Here is a 22,421-nt window from a genome sequence, read left to right as displayed (position 1 = left end):
AGAAACACCCCCCTCCGACCAATTCTGCCATTAATGAATTGCTACCGTACTAATCTTTCACTGTACCGGCTCTGCCATAAGAGTGTGCGTATGTATTTATTTATATATATATATATATATATATATATATATATATATATATATATTGTGGGAGATTAGCTCGGTGGCGGGTATGGATGACCCCTTTGGGGGGGTTCGTTACACACAGGGAGATAGCCGAGAAGTGGTTGCAAACAACAGTTTGGTTTATTCATGCAATTTTCTTCACACAAGTGCAAGCGTCAAAACATCAAAATAAAAATAAAACACAAAATAAATCTTTGCCACTGTGGGCGGCTACCTTCTCACATACAGGAACCTACCTACGGAGTCTGTCTCCAACCTACTGTTGGGCAAACTTTGCTGATCCTACAGCAGACACTCAATAGTCCATTTATTTTCTCTTCACACAACAAATGTCCATTGAACATGTCCCGGTTCCTCTTCACATTGAACATGTCCCTTTGCTTGTCTCTTCACATAGCAAATAGTTCATTTATTTCTTCCACATAGAAATAGTTCATTTTCTCACCTTGAGAAGTCTTCACACTTTTTACCCTCCTCAGCGCACATCGCTCCAGGAGGTCTTCTCCCATGCTCACACAGTGTCGGGAGGCACACATCTGACTGTCCTCCTCTCCCCAGCTTCACACAGCGTCAGGAGGCAGCAATCCTTCTCCCAGGCTTCACACAGCGTCGGGAGGCACACATCTGACTGTCCTTCTCTCCCCAGCTCACACTGCATCAGGAGGCAGCAATCCATAGACTTCCTTTGGACAAATTATAGAGGCCTTAACTTCCTCATTCCGAACAGCTGAATGGTTTTCAACTTCTTTACACCTTCCTGCTGCCTTTGCAGCCGACACCCTATAGTAATTGGTGAATTGTCTAAACCAAGCAGAAGTGTATCTCCTGTCTGTGACAACATTCACAGATTTACCTGACTTCCTGTCACAATATATATATATATATATATATATATATATATATATACGCACACACACACACACACACACACACACGCATGTGTGTTTGAGCTTTGGGGTGCACACCCCAATGCATTTGAGGATCTTTAGAAGAGGCTTCCTTCTGGGACGACAGCCATGCAGACCAATTTGATGCAGTGTGCGGCGTATGGTGTGAGCACTGACAGGCTGACCCGCACCCCTTCAACCTCTGCAGAAATGCTGGCAGCAGTCATACGTCTATTTCCCAAAGACAACCTCTGGATATGATGCTGAGCACAACTTCTGCGGTCGACCGTGGCAAGGCCTGTTCTGAGTGAAACCTGTCCAGTTAAACCGCTGTATGGTCTTGGCCACCGTGCTGCAGCTCAGTTTTAGGGTCTTGGCAATCTTTTTATAGCCTAGGCCATCTTTATGTAGAGCAGCAATTATTTTTCAGATCCTCAGAGAGTTCTTTGCCATGAGGTGCCATGTTGAACTTCCAGTGACCAGTATGAGAGAGTGAGAGCGATAACACCAAATTTAACACACCTGCTCCCCATTCACACCTGAAACCTTGTAACACTAACGAGTCACATGGCACCGGGGAGGGAAAATGGCTAATTGAGCCCAATTTGGAAATTTTCACTTAGGGGTGTACTCACTTTTGTTGCCAGCGGTTTAGACATTATTGGCTGTGTGTTGAGTTATTTTGAAGGTGTAACGCTCCTGCGTTTCTTATATGGTGTGGATTTTCAGCTGCAGAAATAGTTCCACGTCAGTAGTCATGTAAGAGATATGCTGAGATACCATTCCCAACCTCAATGACTCATCATGTGTGGAAGGTCTTATTTCAGCCAGTAAATACACACAATTAGCAAGCTGGTTCCTAGAGTGACTTTATGTATGTGGTAACACAATGATGAAGGTTGAGGGATAGGTTGAGTGGAGGTGGTAGGTGATAGACACTTGAAGGTGAGACAGTAGCAGATGGATGCAGGAAGGTTTAGCAATGTTGTATGGTAGCAGATGACAGAATAGCAGGTGGACATACAAAAGAGATCAACCCAGTGCAGAAAAGTAGCAGTAGTCTCAAGAGCTAGCAATCTAGTTATGTAGATGTGATAAACAGTCTTTACTATGCAGAGCTAGATAGTGTAAGCTTAGTATAAGTTTATAGAGAATTCCCCTGCGGGGTACTTAGCACTATTAGCGATACAGCCGAAGGGTGGTTCAGGAGAGGCGGATGATCCAGTAGCGGGATACAGGGATCAGCGCAGCGAGGTTCCGTCAGCGAGGTAAGCTTGCAAGCATGGAAGCTTCAAGCAAGGTTAGCATCCAGGTAAGGGTGTTTGAACGAACACATGTGAGTGAGAACCGGCGATTTAAATAGCCATCTAGTCCGGCGCTGGGTGATGACAGCTCCAGTCTTAAAGGTGTATGCGCACCTTTCCAAAAGTAAATGGTGGGGCGCATACACTTGTGGAAAGTGTAATTTAGGGTACCAAAGGTACCGGAACATTACAGAAGGTCAGCAAATTTACACTGTTATACAAGCTGTACACTCACTACTTTACATTGTAGCAAAGTGTCAATTCTTCAGTGTTGTCACATGAAAAGATATAATAAAATATTTATATTTCTGAAATGCTGTATATACATATACATATACATATACAGTGCCTTGCGAAAGTATTCGGCTCCCTTGATTTTTTCGACCTTTTGCCACATTTCAGGCTTCAAACATAAAACTGTAATTTTTTGTGAAGAATCAACAACAAGTGGGACACAATCATGAAGTGGAACAAAATGTATTGAATATTTCAAACTTTGTTAAAAAATAAAAAACTGAAAAATTGGGCGTGCAAAATTATTCAGCCCCGTTAAGTTAATACTTTGTAGCGCCACCTTTTTCTGCGATTACAGCTGTAAGTCGCTTGGGGTATGTCTCTATCAGTTTTGCACATCGAGAGACTGAAGTTTTTGCCCATTCCTCCTTGCAAAACAGCTGGAGCTCAGTGAGGTTGGATGGAGAGCGTTTTCAGTTCTTTCCACAGATTCTCTATTGGATCCAGGTCTGGACTTTGACTTGGCCATTCTAACACCTGGATATGTTTATTTGTGAACCATTCCATTGTAGATTTTGCTTTATGTTTTGGATCATTGTCTTGTTTGAAGACAAATCTCCGTCCCAGTCTCAGGTCTTTTGCAGACTCCATCAGGTTTTCTTCCAGAATGGTCCTGTATTTGGCTCCATCCATCTTCCCATCAATTTTAACCATCTTCCCTGTCCCTGGTGAAGAAAAGCAGACCAAAACCATGATGCTGCCACCACCATGTTTGACAGTGGGGATGGTGTGTTCAGGGTGATGAGCTGTGTTGCTTTTACGCCAAACATAACGTTTTGCATTGTTGCCAAAAAGTTTGATTTTGGTTTCATCTGACCAGAGCACCTTCTTCCACATGTTTGGTGTGTCTCCCAGGTGGCTTGTGGCAAACTTTAAACGACACTTTTTATGGATATCTTTAAGAAATGGCTTTCTTCTTGCCACTCTTCCATAAAGGCCAGATTTGTACAGTATACGACTGATTGTTGTCCTATGGACAGAGTCTCCCACCTCAGCTGTAGATCTCTGCAGTTCATCCAGAGTGATCATGGGGCTCTTGGTTGCATCTCTGATCAGTCTTCTCCTTGTATGAGCGGAAAGATTAGAGGGACGGCCATGTCTTCGTAGATTTGTAGTGGTCTGATACTCCTTCCATTTCAATATTATCACAATGCTCCTTGGGATGTTTAAAGCTTAGGAAATCTTTTTGTATCCAAATCCGGTTTTAAACTTCTCCACAACAGTATCTAGGACCTGCCTGGTGTGTTCCTTGTTCTTCATGATGCTCTCTGCGCTTTAAACGGACCTCTGAGACTATCACAGTGCAGGTGCATTTATACGGAGACTTGATTACACACAGGTGGATTCTATTTATCATCATTAGTCATTTAGGTCAACATTGGATCATTCAGAGATCCTCACTGAACTTCTGGAGAGAGTTTGCTGCACTGAAAGTAAAGGGGCTGAATAATTTTGCACGCCCAATTTTTCAGTTTTTTATTTGTCAACAAAGTTTGAAATATCCAATAAATTTCGTTCCACTTCATGATTGTGTCCCACTTGTTGTTGATTCTTCACAAAAAATTACAGTTTTATATCTTTATGTTTGAAGCCTGAAATGTGGCAAACGTTTGCAAAGTTCAAGGGGGCCGAATACTTTTGCAAGGCACTGTATATACACCCAAACGAAACATGTACAAAGTATGTGTGCTGAATACATTTTACTAGCTTGGTAGTGCTACTAATGCAATCCATTACCATGTTTGAAATGAGCTTTGTATTAAAATTTTGGTTATGATGGCTCTGCAACAAAAAATAACATTTTTAAAAATGTTTGATATGATTCTGTTTAGTGCCGAAGGAGCCCCCATCTGTCTTTGTGTCATCATTGGAGAATATCAGAATTCAAGGAGAAATCTTCCAGATCACATGCACATCAACTAGCACTATCAGGGAGTCTCGGATCAGATGGGAACACGCAACGAAAAATGTAATTAAAAAAATGTTTTTGTAATATGATCAGCTTAAGTAGAAAAAAATAAATTGTAATTAAGTGTTTATCTTCTCAAAGGTAACAGCAGATATAATATATAATATCGACGGAAATACTTGGATTAGTGATTCGACCTTACGAATTCCGAACATAGACTTCAGTGACAGTGGAGAATACACGTGTATCGGAGACATCAAAGGAAAATCGAATAGAGCTTCAGCCAACCTTCGAGTTATAGGTACTGCAACATTAAAGCTGCCATTGTCAAATTGCAGCACATGCTTAAAACTAGTCCTTCCAAAACTGAGATTTCACAGGAGACAGCTGTGTCCATCAGATCTTTTATAACAATTTGCAATCCCTGCAAGATCCCAGCTCCATCATCTTTCTACAATAATACTTTGGGAATGATTTACAAAAACTGCAGGGTGCAAAAGACTGGTGCAGCTCTGCAAAGAAACCAATCAGCTTACAGTTTTTTTTTGTCAAAGTTTATTTGAACAAACTGAAGTTAGAAGCTGATTGGCTACCATGCACAGCTGCACAAGCTTTTGCAACTTTGTGTTGCTTGGCTATATACATAAACATCAAAATATAGTCAGACACATAGGGGTTGATTTACTAAAGGCAGCATGTTGTTCACTTTACAAGGAAATATATCCCCTAGATTAATGAATGTGGTTAAAATTCACTTTGCAAAGAATACCCAATCAAATGCAAGCAAAAAAAAAAACCAGTAATGGATGATGGAAGTCAGCAGAGCTTCAGCTCATTTACTAAGCTCTGGGTAAACTCCCTTGTAAAGTGAACATTTCCTTTCAAAATGAACAATCTATTTCCCTTTAGTAAATGAACCCTATAGACATAATCTAATTATCTGCCACCCCAGATATATTAGCTTGTTGGACATGTCATTTGAAAACTGGGATGGAAAAAATGGGAATCTCATAATTCTCCCATCAACACAGTCAGTGTTGATGAGGGAATGCCTCCTGCAGTGCTATTGTGTTCTGCTGGCAGGGCGGTGCGGGGAGCCTTTCCAACCGGAAGAACACAATGCTTACTGCTAGCTGCTGAGAGGAATTGTATGCAAAAAATACAACAGACTGGTTTTACCCAAGCTGATCGATAGATTGAATTGGGCAAAATTACTATTGGCTATTCAATTTCACTGAATGAGCAAAGTGACAGGTACACTTGAAGCTGTACATGCACAAGCAGGTATGGCCATCTGAGATTACTCTTTATTAGCTCTGGGCAGCCTAATCTGTAACATATACTGTATGACCATCCAGATTTCTGACTATATCTGGCAGATCTGGCACATCACCCATATCATAAGGCCAATGTCTAAATTGTAAGACCAAATGAAACTGGCTGGGGATTATACACATTGCTTATAGTGACAACTGACTAGGTTACAAAGGAAGAAGATAAGCATAACCATAATCTATCACTTGATTTCCAAAGATAACATTACTAATACAGTAAGTTCTGTTCTGAGAGCATGTTATTAAGTCCAATTTGTTTTTAAGTTCAACAAAGTACCCAACCAACACAATCAGCCTATTCAGTTATTGTAATAGGTTTATAAGACATTTCAAACAAATAATGCATGAAAAGAGGTTGAAATAAAGATAAAGTACTGCATATAGTAAATTACACAGAAGCACAACCACTTGTAGAGGATACACTCATAAGAAATGTAAACAAACTCACCAAATTGGACATATAAACCCATGTTCGTATCTTTGAAAGTTTGCAAATTGAAAGTTTGTATGTAGGGGACTAACTGAATGCAAATTGGTGGTTTTTACTTCTACTACAGATGGTAGAAGACGGCTGGGGGGCAATCAATGGTTTATTACGACTAATTGTTTATTGCATACCTGGGGAGATCAGACAGCGTTATTTTTGAATCTTTACTTGGGTAACAGGCAAGCTTAGTCCATATGGTCAGAAAGAGTTGGAAGTAGCCACATTCCCTGCAATCAAATGTCCAGAAACTATACACTAATAGGGCAACTATTCTCTAGGCTGCGTTTATGTGTCTAACACAGTAAAAATGTTGTTACATCTCTTTTATTTCAGAAAAGGGTTTCATTAATATCGCAACTCCAGAAAGAAAAAATATTTCATTGTACGTGGGTCAGTCTGTGGCACTGACAGTCATGATTGAAGCATATCCCAATGTTCTATCCTGGAAATGGGTACATCAGACTTCTGACCATGTGCTGAATGTTTCTACTATAGGGGATCTGCAGCCCAATGGAACTTACAGGTTTGAATTTAGAGGGATAATTTCATAATGCCTGATATTTATTATTATTTACTCCAAATGTCAGTTTGCATACCTGACATATCTCAAAAAACTCAGCCTGTAAGATAATATGATTGCACAGTGCCTTATCAAGATAAACAGACAGTTGAACTTACCAGACATGCATACGTAATATGTAGTGTACTGTGATCCTAGTGTTAGGACTGAAATATAACATTATTAAACACAAAGGTTTTTTATTTTTTCTGCGTAGAAGGAATAGAATCTTTACCAGGTTTTCATGGCAATCTGTATCCATTACTTATGATCAAGACACCTCCCAAAGGGTTTACAGACAGCACCAAAAACAATTTTACTTAGCAGAGTGTGGAAAGGTTAGAACCAGTGGCTTTTTTGCTGTCTGTGTCCCCATTGGGGACATTTCTTCTTAAGTGAACCCTCTAGGAGTTAAACAATGGTAGAGCATTGAACCCTTCCCTAGATATTTTGGATGGACTGGAGAATGTTTAAAACCTGGGTCAGACTTATATTGCTGTATGTGTTCTTATAGTGGAGATTATCATTATTTTATTATTATACAGGATTTATATATATATATATCATTGTTCACTTCGTATCAGGGTGTCACAGAGAAAAGTGATAAGTAGTGTTGAGCGAACACGGACTGTATTGTTCGGGTCCGTACCGGATAATTGGAATTTTGTTACCCGGACACGGACCCGAAAACTTTACTGTATGTTCGGGTTTAAAATCCGTGTTCGGTAATTTTATTTCCTGTTTTGTATGTAATGGCGCACTTTTAATGGCGGGCTTTCAACAGCCAGTCAACAAGCGTTTAACTGGTGTGCCTTAAGCCATCCCAGCCATGCCTACTAATGTATTAGTAGCTGTGATTGGCCAGCTGAAGCATGTGACCCAGGTCTTTATAAGCTCGAGAGACACAGCGTGGTGCGTCCGTCTGCTCTAGTGTAGGGAGAGAGCACACATCATACGTGCTGGCTGCTGCTGATTAGGGACAGGCAGGGAAAAACAACATTGTGCCCCAAAATAATGCAGGGACAGGTCGGAGTGTAGGCAGGGAAAGATATTTGAGCATTTTAGAGACAGGCAGGAGAGATTAGGCAGGGAGAGATTAGGAGACACAGGACAGAACAATCGTCCGATTTTGCTGTGTGGGGGGTGGTGCAGTTAACAATCTTTTTGCCCTCATTTGAGACCACTGAGGAGGAGGGAGAAAAAAAAATATTTTTATCAGTCTGTTGTGTGCAGCATTCAGCTATATTTTACTACAGAGTGCAGTTCTAATCTGCTATTTAAAAATTACAAATTTAAAGGGGAATTTTTTTTAAGAGCACTTGCCATGCTCTTAACTACATTTTGCTGCCATTTGCAGCACTCTAGCCCTTTCCATTGGTTTTTTAGAGCCATTTTAGTGCCTAAAAGTTCGGGTTCCCATTGACTTCACTGGGGTTTGGTGTCCGGGTAAAGTTCGGAAAAAGTCCGGGTCACGGACCTGGGCTTTTTTTTCAAGTTCGGCCGAACCCGCCGAACACGGACATCCAGGTGTCCACTCAACTCTAGTGATAAGGCATCCTTCCAAAAGAAAAAGAGGTAAGGCCTCTTCCACATGGGAAGCAGGGAATTTATTGGCTGATCCCCATTGAGCAGGCAGTTGGCTGGTTCCTGTCTGCTCCACTTATGCAGAGCAGACATAGACACAGTCCCCTCGCCTCTATCGGCTCCGTCTGTCCATTTACAGCGGACTGCGATCCCATCCACCTGTTTTTAACAGATAGATTGGTTGCCGATGAGTGTTGATGGACACATGTCCATTGAGGAGACTGGAGCGTCCAGGTGGACCTGATAGGCCTGCTAGTGTAAAATGAGCCAATGACACATTTTTTTGCACACTGGGAATGTTAGAATTTCTGGCTGATCGCTGGTGACCCAAATTCCCTTAATTTCATATCCTTTTGTCACAGGTTGGGAAAGTGAGTGGGAAATCTCCAACGAGTTCACAAACAAAAATAAAACCTCACAGAAGTTCAGCCATTTTCCACTGTGTCCTTAAAGCCAAACTCCATCTTCCCTGTCACTTTAAATAGTTTGTTTTGGCCAATCCAGCCCAAATGAACTTTCTCCTTTAACTAAATACAGCTGCTGTCAGCGATGTATAAACTGTATGTAGTATCAGCTACATATAGTATATAGCGGGAATTCACACAGTATACAGCTGGGTTTTTCCAACCTGCTCCCAGAAAAGAAAATTGAGTCGGGCAGAGAGGAAGAGAAGAGATCCAGCTGTACACAGCGCTGGATCGATTGAGGACTCAGGTTAGTATTTAGGGATGTGCAGATAATTGTAAAACATTTTTTTTAGATTAATGCAGGGGTGTTTTGGCTTTAGAATCACTTTAAATCTAGGTTTACACTTGTACAGGTCAGGAACACTTGAAAAATCAAGCATGTTCCCAACCCAAAGGCAAAATACACTGCTCTTTAACAAACACACGGTGGTACCACTAACTCTTAATAGTGTCCCCATGCATTGGCAAATTACCCTTGTTTTGTGTCACAGCACCATGTGATCATGTGCAGCACATTTATAAAAAAAAAAGGTCTAGGACTTATTTACCTAGGTTTCTGCAGATAGGGACAGCCCTTTTAAATGAACAGGCTGCCCAACTCGCAGAATATCAGTCGCACAAGTGACATGATAAAAAAATTACATGACAGTTTCATTCATCTGGTGGTATTAGATCAGATAGCAGTTGGGTGTAAACAGACAGGCGATCCATTTCCATCCACCCGCCCCATAGAGAACAGTGGGCTGTGTTTGTGTCTGCTCTAAATCAGCGGAGCAGACCTGTAACGCCTGCTCAGGGGGGGATCAGTGGACAGGTTCCCTGCTAAGCAGGTGGATCCACTACCGAAGTCCGCCCCGTGTAAAAGGGGCCTAACTTGGAAAAAACAAGCAAATTTGGTATTATTTGATTCCAGATGTATATTTTGTATATTTATAACATTTTTTTTTTTTTTATATAACATTTATTTTACTCTTTAAGGAGCACAAGTACTTTGACTCTAAACCGAATGAAGGAAAATGAAGAAGGGACCTATACCTTTTATGCAGCCAATTTACAGGCCAAAGCTTCCCTGTCCTTCAAAATAACCTTGTACAGTAAGTAGTCCAGCAAGAATTGTGAAATAAAATCTGCTCTGTAACTAATGAGTTGATAAAGGTTGCCATGACTCAACCTTCAGTCCTGCTGAGTAATTCTTAAAAAGACCAGTAAATTAAACTTTAAAAAAAAAAAAACTGAAAAGCAACTAATGACATTTACATGTAGATATAGAATTCTATGCGCTATAAGGCGCACTGAAAATCCTAAAATTTGATCAAAAACCAGCAGTGCGCCTTATAATCCGGTGCGCCTTATATATGAACCTTGAGTATTGAAGGGATCTCAAAACAATTTCTGTTTCACATTGATGAACTCCGATATGGAGGATGAAGAGTTTGAAGGTTTCATGGAAGATGAATAGAGCCGACTGTAAAATAAAGCTGTTTAAAAGTTTAATAAAAGTGAGTGATTTTTCTCTGTATTTTTTTTTAGTGTTTTGATTCTTTTTGGTCTGCGTTTAAAGGCTATGCCGATCCATGAAAAATGTTTGCAAATTGAGCACCTGCCAGTAAAACCTGTGCGGATTAACGTTGCACAAAAAAAGTGCGCCTTATAATCCGGTGCGCCTTATATATGAAAATAGTCTGAAAATTTACTGTTAACTGATACTGCGCCTTATAATCCGGTGCGCCTTATGGTCCGAAAAATACGGTATAAGAAATAGGAAGCAGCTGCTCACAATGTGACCCCGCATCTAAAATACAATTTTTTACAAATCTGAAGTGGCGCTATGCTTCAAACACTAAGTGCCGGTTCACACTAGGTCACTCCGACTTAGAGGGCGACCTGTGAAGTCGCGTGCAGCGTGACTTCGGTGCGACTTGTACGGACTTCATAAAATGAATGTCAATGCAAGTCGCCTCCAGGTCGCCCCGAAGTAGTACAGGACCCTTTTTCTAAGTCGGAGCGACTTGTGTCGCTCCTATTAGAACCGGTCCTGTACTACTCAATGACCGCGACGGTGCACAACTTGCCAGGCTGACCAAGTCGCCTGACAAGTCGTATTAGTGTGAACCGGCACTTAAAGAATACTAAAACTACATAAAGAATTGAAAACAGTAATATTATATATGTCTGATCTCTCAAGTTAGATATTAAATAATGCGAATAATAATAATAAATTATCTACGGAGTTTGTACTTAAAGTGCCAGTGTTGCAGTGAACTTCTCATCAAGATGTGCACAAAAAACCCAAAAATAAAAATACAATTCTTATGTCTTATCACAATCGAACATTAAAATAATATCCCTACTGGGTATTGTAACCAAAAACAATACCCAGTTACAATACCCAGTAGGGGTATTATTTTAATGTTGGATTGTGATAAGACATAAGAAAATTATTTATATTTTTATGCTATTTTGCAGAGGTTTATTGCAGTACGGGTACTTTGAGTACAAACTATGTAGATAATTTATTAACCACTTGCCGACCGCCCACCGCAGATATACTGCAGCAGCCTGGCTCGGCTGCGCAATTTGCCATACCTGTACGACAATCCACGGGTATGCCAGCGGGGTAGCTGAATAACGGGGCCAGAGGCCGCGATTGCCACCGACACCCGCGTTCACTCCCCGTGGAGAGAGAACAGTGGTCTGCTGTTGTAAACACAGCAGACCGTTGTTCTCTCAGGAATCAGCATAGAGCACCTGTGATCCTCCTATTTAGGATCACAGGTCTCTGTGTTGATTCCACAAGCCCATCCCCCCCCCCACAGTTAGAAAACACTCCCCTAGGCATACACTTAACCCTTTGATTGCCCCTGAGTTAACCCCTTCCCTGCCAGTGTCATTATTACAGTAACAGTGCATATTTTTAGTACTGATTACTGTAGCAATGTCACTGTCCCCCGCCCCCCAAAAAAAAATGTAAAAAATGTCAGTTAGGGGTTCAATCTGTCCGCCACAATGTCGCAATCCCGCTAAAAACCGCTGATTGCCGCCATTACTAGTAAAAAAAAAATGACATACTGTATTTTCTGGCGTATAAGACTACTTTTGAACCTCAAAAAAATCCCCAAAAAATGGGGGGGTCGTCTTATACGCCGAGTATAATATCTCCAAGGTAACCTACGTAGAAGTATTACCGGTAGATGTAATCTCAAGACGCTGGCTGTGTGGGAATCCTGTACCGGTATACCATATGTACCGTAGCTTCGGCTACATACAGTATACCGCGCTGAGCCAATCACGGAGAGTGATGTATTCTATTATTGAATGCAAAGCCTGCTCGGATTGGCGGAGTAACATCAGCCCGCCTCTCTGACTCTGCCAATCAGAGCAGGCTTTGTATTTAATAATAGAATACATTGCTCACTGTGATTGGCTCAGCACAGTACACTGTATGAAGCCGAAGCCAGCGTCTTGAGATTACATCTACTGGTAATACTTATTCTTAGGGTACCTTGGAGATATTATGAGAGATTACATGTATTACAGTACTCGGGGTACCTTGGAGATCTATGAGAAATCTGATGTTTTTCAATGGTGTTGCCTTGCTTTGGAAGGGGGGTAGTCTTATACGGTGAGCTTTGGAGGGGGGGGGGGGTAGTCTTATACGGCGAGTATAGCCCAAAACCTATGTTTTAACTTGAAAATTAGGGGGGTCGTCTTATACGCCCAGTCGTCTTATACACCGGAAAATACGGTACATCTTTCCCATAGTTTGCAGACATGATACCTTTTGCGCAAACCAATCAGAATATGCTTATTGGGATTTTTTTTTACCAAAATATGTAGCAGAATACAAATTGGCCTAAAATAATGAAAAAATTTGAATTTAAATTTTTTTTTTTTGGGAATGTTATATAGCAGAATGTGAAAAATATTGTTTTTTTTTTTTTTTTTCTGAATTGTTGCTCTTTTTTTGTTTATAGCGCAAAAAAAAAAAAAAAAAAAAAAAAACAGACACAGGGGATCAAATACCACCAAAAGAAAGCTCTAAAAAAAAGGACATCAATTTTATTTGGGTACAGCATCGCACGACCGCGCAATTGTCCGTTAAAATAACACAGTGCCGAATCACAAAAAAATGGCCTGATTATTAAGGGGGGAGATCCTTCCGGTCCAGAAGTGGTTGAAATTAATCACATTATTCAATATCTACCTCGAGAAATCAGACACATGTAATATTACTGTTTGCAATTCTTTATGGCTCCGTTCACATCTAGGCGTTTTGGGGCGTTTTTGGGGCGTTTTTCTGCTCTAGGATCAGCTCTCAAAACGCCCAACAAGACAAATCCTATTCATTTCAATGGCCCCTGTTCACATCTGAGCGTTTTGACGCTGTTTACAAAACGCCCAACGCTCAAAAAAGTACATGAGCTTCTTTTTGGGCAGATTACAGGCGATTTCCATTGATCTCTATTCAATCTAAAAACGCCTGCACAAAAATCGCGGTAAAAATCGCGGTAAAATCGCGGTAAAAAACGCCGCAAAAATCGCGGTAAAATCGCGGTAAAAAACGCGCGAAAAACGCTACGCTCAGGTGTGAATGTAGCCTTAGTGTTAAATATTTGTAAACAATAATAACAAGCTAACAAAGCTATATGTGTAAATGAAAACCATACATGGACTTATACAAAAATATTTACTTGGGCCTTGAAGAAGGGGGTACACCCTGAAAGTGCTGAAAGCAAAATTGTATGTTAGTGGAAATAAAACAAAAGTATGCACTGACACTACTCAATTGTTTCTGTCGCAAGTGCACTAATATGGCTACTATCACCTCAAGCAAGATGGCAAGAAACAAAGTCACTTTCCCTATTCAATAATTCTGCCTCTAATCTCTTCGCTTATTGCTTCACTACGATATATGACCAAATGTTTGTGGACAACCCTCCAAATTATTCATTTCTGAGGTTTCCAGTGAAGGGTACAATTAATGCTACAGTATACAAAACAATTTTAAATAATTGTGCTTTTTCAAGCTTGTGACAGCAATTTAGGGAAGTCCCTTTTCTGTTCCAGAAAGACTGTGCCCTGTTCGCAAAGCCAAGTACAGTATGTAAAAAAAAAGTTTAAGCACTGATTCCAACAGAAAGCCCTCCTAAAGCCTAGTACACAGGGGCCGAATGTCAGGCGGCATCGGCGGGTTAAATAGAAACCAGCCTACATTCAGCTCGTGTGTATGGCAGCTGGTCCGACAGAAGCCGACCATCTGGACAGCCTCTGTCAAAGGGTCATGAGTGAAAAAAGGTTTGCCAACTGGCTCCCTGACCAGAGTGTTCGGAAGGGGGGCCATCCCCCTGTCAGAACGCAATAGCACAGCAGGGGAGATCGCTGTACTGACATCGTATTGTTAGTACAGCGGCTCTGACCTAAGCCGTCAGGTTGAATATAAAAAAAAAAAAAATAGTAGTGTGTATGTGGCTTTAACCACTTGCCGACCGCCGCAAGTACATTTACTGCAGCAGTCAGCCCCTCCTGGGCAAAGCGACGTAGTACTACGTCGCTCGCCCAGGAGCCTGTAGCCAAGGCTCGTTCACGGCCATCCCTGCGCGAGTGACCGGTGGCTCCGATGTCCGCCGGCCACTCGCGATCTCCCACTGGAGAGGGAGAAAGGCAGGCGGCTAATGTAAACAAAGCCATCTGTCAATCTCCCTGGTGTAACAGCAGAGACTATACGATCCTGCTATGTAGGATCGTATGTCTCTGTGGTTACATCAAAAGCCACGCCCCTTGAAAGTTAGAAGCACGCCCCTAGGGACACACTTAACCCCTGGATCTCTAATAAAGTTAACCCCCTTCCCTGCCAGTGTCATTTTTACAGTAACAGTGCATATTTATAGCACTGATTACTGTAGTAATGTCACTGGTACCCCCAAAAGTGTAAAAAACGTCACAGTCCCGCAAAAAAATCGCAGATCGCCGCCACATTACAAGTTAAAAAAAAAAAACAATAAAAATTACATAAATCTTTCCCTTAGTTAGTAAACACAATAACTTTTGCGCAAACCAATCAAAATACGCTTATTGCGATTTTTTTTTTACCAAAAATATGTAGCAGAAAACAAATTGGCCTACAATGTTAAAAAAGTTAGATTTTTACATTTTTTTGGGGGGGGGGGGAGTTCATATAACAAAATGTGAAAAATATTGTTATTTTTTCAAAATTGACTCTCTTTTTTTTGTTTATAGCGCAAAAAATAAAAATTGCACAGGTGATCAAATACCACCAAAAGAAAGCCCTGCTTGTAGGAAAAAAAGGACGTCAATTTCTTTTGGGTACAGCGTCGCACGACCACGCAATTGTCCGTTAAAATCACGCAGTGCCGAATCACAAAATAGGCCCTGGTCTTTGAGCAGCCGGGGCTTAAGTGGTTAAAGAGTGAAGGCTGTTATCGCAGCAAAGGAGGGTAGGGGGTAGAGTGTAACTACATGGAGATAGGCTACATTTTGGAATGGGATGTCCAACAAGCTTGTGTGGGAGTGATGACCAGGAGTCCACAAACCTTTGGCCATATGATATATCCTACTCCAGTAATGTGAAATTGAATTGGTTGGTTTGAGTTACTAGGCTTTCCCAATTACCATTACATTTTGGAGAACCTTGTGAAAATAGTCTAAATAGTTTTCCATCTATGAAATCTCCCACTAACTGTATTTAACGTATATGTTGCAGAGCCTCCTAAAGTTGAAATATCTATAATAGAATATAATGGGACCCATAGGGTGACTTGCAATGCAAAGGGGTTTCCACTGCCAGACATTTCGTGGTTCCTATGCTCGGGTACAAGGTAAGAAAATTTAAATTCAGCCTTTTGAGATTTATATAAGTCATGTACGTATGTATTAACAGTTTTGACAGGACAATAGCTCTTTGCTAGTACCTGGTATATACCTGAAACATTTCTTACAAGGACTTAGAGCTCTGTGTTTTATTAGAAGGCTAGATGACTGTCAGGTCTATGCTGGGGAAAAGTCGATACAGCTGCTAAGACTTGTATTATAATTGGACCAAAGTGCTGATAAGTTATGAACTCTTAGGATCAAGTGTCCCATAATGATTGTAGCTGCAGAGTTTAGTGATTGGTTGTTTTAGGCCCATACTAAAGGTCTCCCCCTTCCACCTTTATTTCCTTATAAAAAAAGGTATACCTCATTTCCATGGGTGCAGTTACGTAGCTTTATGTGCCCTCATCCTCCTACAGCAGTGGGTGGGTTTGAATGCTATATAGAGTGGTGCAACCTAATTAACGGCCTTCTCAAAAGAATGGTATGAATTAGGCTAGGTGTCATTTAACCCAGAAGTGGACCACTGGTGGAAAACTGCACTGATGAGTCTGTGGGGGACAGCACCAAATAGGAGAAGAGTATGGCAGTGATAGCCTATTTTTTTGTTTTTGTTAGTGCTGGGTTGCTTTGCTTTTTTACTATTTTATTAAAATCTTGAGTTTGGGCTTTAAAGTGAACCCATGCCCAGTGTTCACATATTCTGAACAAACAGTAAAAGTACTTAAACAAGCCAATGTCCACCTCGATGTGAACATTAGGGCTCATTTTCTACTTGTAAAGGATATTTAAATACAGTATCTCACAAAAGTGAGTACACCCCTCACATTTTTATCTTTTCATGTGACAACACTGAAGAAATGACACTTTGCTACAATGTAAAGTAGTGAGTGTACAGCTTGTATAACAGTGTAAATTTGCTGTCCTCGCAAAATAACTCAACACACAGCCATTAATGTCTAAACCACTGGCAACAAAAGTGAGTACACCCCTAAGTGAAAATTTTAAAATTGGGCCCAAAGTGTCAATATTTTGTGTGGCCACCATTCTTTTCCAGCACTGCCTTAAACCTCTTTAGCATGGAGTTCACCAGAGCTTTATAGGTTGCCACTGGAGTTCTCTTCCACTCCTCCATGATGACATCACAGAGCTGGTGGATGTTAGAGACCTTGCACTCCTCCACCTTCCATTTGAGGATTCCCCAGAGATGCTCAATAGGGTTTAGGTCTGGAGACATGCTTGGCCAGTCCATCACCTTTACCCTCAGCTTCTTTAGCAAGGCAGTGATCGTTTTGGAGGTGTGTTTGGGGTCGTTATTATGTTGGAATACTGCCCTGCGTTCCAGTTTCCGAAGGGAGGGGATCATGCTCTGCTTCAGTATGCCACAGTACATGTTGGCATTCATGGTTCCCTCAATGAACTGTAGCTTCCCAGTGCCGGCAGCACTCATGCAGCCCCAGACCATGACACCCCCCACCACCATGCCTATCAATAGGCAAGACACACTTGTCTTTGTACTCCTCACCTGGTTGCCGCCACACACGCTTGACACCATCTGAACCATCAGACCACAGGACATGGTTCCAGTAATCCATGTCCTTAGCCTGCTTGTCTTCAGCAAACTGTTTGTGGGCTTTCTTGCGCATCATCTTTAGAGGAGGCTTCCTCCTGGGACGACAGCCATGCAGACCAATTTGATGCAGTGTGCAGTGCATGGTCTGAGCACTGACAGGCTGACCCCCCACCCCTTCAACCTTTGCAGCAATGCTGGCAGCACTCATACGTCTATTTCCCCAAAGACAACCTCCGGATATGACACTGAGCATGTGCACTCACCTTCTTTGGTCGACCATGGCGAGGCTGTTTTGAGTGGAATCTGTGCTGTTAAACCACTGTATGGTCTTGGCCACCATGCTGCAGCTCAGTTTCAGGGTCTTGGCAATCTTCTTATAGCCTAGGCCATCTTTATGTAGAGCAGCAATTCTGTTTTTCAGATCTTCAGAGAGTTCTTTGCCATGAGGTGCCATGTTGAGCTTCCAGTTACCAGTATGAGAGAGTGAGAGCGATAACACCAAATTTAACACACCTGCTCCCCATTCACACCTGAGTACACCTTGTAACACTAACGAGTCACATGACACTGGGGAGAGAAAATGGGTAATTTGGCCCAATTTGGACATTTTAATTTATGGGGTGTACTCACTTTTGTTGCCAGTGGTTTAGACATTAATGGCTGTGTGTTTAGTTATTTGGAGGGGACAGTAAATTTACACTTTTATACAACCTGTACACTCACTACTTTACATTGTAGCAAAGTGTCATTTCTTCAGTGTTGTCACATGAAAACATATAATAAAATATTTACAAAAAATGTGAGGGGTGTACTCACTTTTGTGAGATACTGTACATAGCCTGGACACAGGTTCAGTTAAAATAAAAATATGCATAAAATGTATTATCGCCTACAATTCAATGACTCATTTTGCAGTTGTATAGATGACATAAAAGATCCATTTGAAGGTGAAGTGACCAAAGTCGTAGATGACAATGAAGTGGCAAGTACTCTGAACTTCAATGAGAGTGTCAGCAGCATGACCTTATTCTGTCTAGCTTCCAACCTTGCAGGAAACAGTTCTACACCGGTTCAAATGCTTAAAACTAGCACTGCACGTAAGTATGCACCGCAGCAGCCATAGACTAAATTTTATTTCAACAGTTATTTTGTCCATCTGTCAGCTAAGAATATCTTAATCCAAGAACAAAAAATGTGTTAAATATATGTATCTATCCCTTGATGTGGTGGTGGCTTTAGCTTTCTTTACTCAAGATAACTTCATTTTCTGCAACTATAAAACAATACCTGTTGATCCCCCTAGAAATATTATGTCCTAGTAAAATCTTGTGGACTGAAATAATATCTCAAATAATGTTATAAGCATTCCCAACTATCTTCTCTGAACTACAAAAAGCTTTGCATTATGTAATTGTAATAAGGAGAAATGGGGGTGTTTGCAGTCCAAATCAAGAGAGCAGCCTAGGGTAACAACACTGCTTGTTCATTAATACAATGCAGTAACAGTGTTGTCCCCTTAGGATTGTGTTACTAATCACAAGAATTGTGCTACTAATCAAGTGAAAAATAATGGGAAATGGGAAAAAGACTGAAAAAGAAAACAACTAAGAAATGGCTGCAATATGGTAATTTTTATTTTTTGTTTAGTTTAGATATCTTAGTTTTAGGGTACCTAATTATTGTAAATTCTTATAATATCCTATAGCATCATATATATTATTTTGCATCTTACTCTTTAAAAGGGATTACAAGTTTAAAAAATCTCCTCCTCTTTTCAAGTCCCCCCCCCAGCACTCCTGGCTCCACCTCTTCTTTAAGTGCCCTCATAGCAAGAGCATGCTTGCCCCCAAGCCCCTCTCTGTGTTTTAACAACACACACAGAACGGTGCTGGGCTCCACCCACTTCTCCCTCCTCACTGGATGTGATTGATTGCAGTCAGAGCCAATGACTCTCGCTGCTGTCAGCCAATGAGGAGACAGACCTCAGAGAGCAGCCGCTCTCTTGCACATCGGGCTCAGGTAAGAATTAGGGGGGCTGCGGGGGGAGCCACATACTTAAGGTTTTTTACCTTCATGCAAGAATGCATGATGGTAAAAAAAACCTTAAAACCTTTAGTTCTGGTTCACATCGGTGCAGCTTTTAATTCCCTCTACTTCAGCGCATTTCAAAGCCACACATAAGTGCGATTTGCATTGATGATTTTATTGCAGCTTGCAACTTCTTTTAACAGAAGTCTATGCAAGTCACAATTAAATTGTCAAAAATGAGTGCAGGAACTTTTTTCATAATCGCTGTGACATGAATCTCAGCGATATGAATGGTTTCATTGCCGAAAATAGACTTCGACTTGTCATGCATTTTGAAACTGTTAAGTCACATGACAAGTGTGAACCTGGACTTAGAACCACTTTAATATACTACTCTGCTTGTATTTATTTATGTCACTGATATATACGTATAGATGGTTTTTACAGAACTTACAGGACCAAACTTGAAACTTTCTAAAATCTACTCAACTGAAGTCTCTCAAAGTCTTAAGCTAGCCATAGATGGGTAGAAAATCGCTCAAAAATTTGTTTGCATTTGATAAAGACCTGTTGATTGGGCATGTGATTACACCATCATTGATACAATTTTTTTCCCCCACTTTGCCACATATTGTTGTTCGTTTACAAATAGGGTATGTACGGTACATTTTTGTGAATCAATTTCAGAATAAGTGGAAATGATGTCAAGATTTTGTGACCTTTGTAAACACTCCCACTCGCCTACTGAATATTTAACAAAGAGCACATGTGATTCCTCCTGAATTGAATAGTATTGTAACTGTACTTTTTGTCCTAATGTTGTTAACCACTTCCATACAGAGCAGTTACACCCCCTTCCTGCCCAGACCAATTTTTAGCTTTCGGCGCTCTCACACTTTGAATGATAATTACTCAGTCATACAACGCTGTACCCAATAAAATCTTTTATCATTTTTTTCACACAAATAGAGCTTTCTTTTGGTAGTATTTAATAACCACTGGGTGTTTTATTTTTTGCGATATAAGTGAAAAAATTGCAAAAATTTTGAAAAAAAACACATTTTATTTTAGTTTCCATTATAACATTTTGCAAATAAGTAATTTTTTTTCATAAATTTGGGCCAAAATTTATACTTCTACATATCTTTGGTAAAAATAACCCTAATTAGTGGTTATTATTTAGTCTGTGTGAAAGCTATAGAGTCTACAAGCTATGGTTCCAATCATTGAAAATTGATCACACCTGATGTACCGACGGCCTATCTCATTTCTTGAGGCCCTGAAATGTCAGGACAGTACAAATACCCCCCAAATGACCCCTTTTTGGAAAGTAGACATTCCAGGGTATTTAGTAAGAGGCATGATGAGTTTTTTGAAGTTGTAATTTTTTCCCACAGTTCTTGGGAAAATGAAGAAAACATTTTTTCTTTTTTCTTTTTTACACAAAATTGTCATAATAACAAGTTATTTCTCACACACAGTAAATGCATACTTGCAATTACACCCCAAAATACATTCTGCTACTCCTCCTGAGTATGGTGATACCACATGTGTGAGACTTTTACACAGCCTGGCCACATACAGAGGCCCAACATCTAAAGGCCCGTACACACGTACCGATCGTCGGCATACAAACGTCGGTGGACGAAGGATCTGCCGATTGTACGCGTGTTAGTATGGTGCCTCCGACAGATGTCTGCGCACAATCCGCGGACAAAAGTCTTTCTTGCAAACATGAAAATATTTGTATGCCGACACCAGAACGGACGATTGTTCGCCTGTCAGTACACAATTCGGCCGACACACAGCTACAAATCCCAACACGCATGATCAAACCAAATGAGTTCCCGGAAGAATTTTCTCTAGTAAACTCAACATTTTATTCAGAAAGAACTTTCGGCTCGCGGAAGTCCAAGAAATAGGTGAAATGCGGAGCACATGCTCATCTTGATAAATGTGAGAAGAAGGAAGATGCTGCTCATAATGCCATACTTTTCTAATAAAAAGGCATGTGTTCTGTTATGATGAAGATAATGTTTGTCTATTCTATCTGTTCTATCAAATTTTAGAATTAAATAATTTGAACTCTTCACCATTATTTTTGTATTTTCACACCAAAGATCTAACTATTGATATGACCCTTTATTCTTGTATGAATTAATGTCTAAAACATATTTTTCAGGTTATGCACAATATTAAACATGTTAACAAATTCAGATAGGCCATTTTTTATTTTAAATTTTCTTTATTTTTTGGATCTCAGCAAAAAAAAAACAAAGCAAACATCAATACTTTCCGTATAACTAAACATAAAAAAGGTCCATTTGGACAAAATTAAACTAGAAACTGGCAAACAGGGGTAAAATAAATAATAGGGGGTTACACAAATTAAAGTGGCTGGTAACTGTAATCAGGTTGCCATGAGGGCAGGTTTGGATCCTGCTGGCCATATTGCCACTGGCCATGTGGCATTTGGCGAGGTGGTGGGTGTTGTGGAGGTGGAGGTGGAGGTGGAGGTGGAGGGCACGGGTGCTCCTGGCATGCGTGGCTGTGCTCAGTAAGTATGCCGTTTTCTGCGTTTTGCAGCACATCCAGAATAATTTTTCTGGCATACTGACACTGCCTGAGGTCCACCTTATCCAGGATTTTGGCAGTCATATTCCCGAAGGACTCATTGGCCTCCGGTTTCCTACGGAGGGCTATGGTGGCCTCCTGGATAAACTCGTCGGTGATGTCATCCACGTGCTTCCTCTTTTGCCTCCGTTTGGCAGGAGGAGGTGGTGGTGGAAAGAGTTCCGCAGGCTCCTCAGGCTCCACAGGCTCCCCAGGCTCCTGGCTGCAACCTGGCTCCTCCTCAGTGACACTTCCCTGTTGATGAAATGAACAATTGATTAGAATGTTATAGTGTATATAAAAATGCATGTTTGTTATATTATTGTGAACAAATAGCAGACTTTACATACAGTGGCATATCTAGGGTCTCCAGTGCCCTTGTTGAGGAGCTGTATTTGGCAACAACCCCCCCCCCCCCAAGATCA

The 22,421-nt window shown here is 40.9% G+C and overlaps 1 protein-coding gene across 1 annotated transcript in view; it reads left to right on the top strand.

Annotated features, from left to right (window-relative positions):
• The window catches only part of CSF1R (colony stimulating factor 1 receptor), a 192,114-nt gene that overhangs the window by 84,119 nt on the left and 85,574 nt on the right, over positions 1 to 22,421 (top strand). The window contains exons 4-9 of the mRNA XM_082255573.1: positions 4,444 to 4,580; positions 4,662 to 4,821; positions 6,675 to 6,864; positions 9,930 to 10,045; positions 15,673 to 15,787; positions 18,271 to 18,452. Coding sequence (XP_082111699.1) covers positions 4,444 to 4,580; positions 4,662 to 4,821; positions 6,675 to 6,864; positions 9,930 to 10,045; positions 15,673 to 15,787; positions 18,271 to 18,452 — 900 coding nt within the window. The remainder of the gene's footprint in view (positions 1 to 4,443; positions 4,581 to 4,661; positions 4,822 to 6,674; positions 6,865 to 9,929; positions 10,046 to 15,672; positions 15,788 to 18,270; positions 18,453 to 22,421) is intronic.

Source organism: Pelophylax lessonae (genome assembly GCF_965119305.1).
Source record: "Pelophylax lessonae genome assembly, chromosome: 4".
Taxonomy (NCBI): Eukaryota; Metazoa; Chordata; class Amphibia; order Anura; family Ranidae; genus Pelophylax; species Pelophylax lessonae.
Note: the sequence above shows the minus strand (reverse complement) of the source record. Positions and strands in the feature narration are given on the sequence as shown.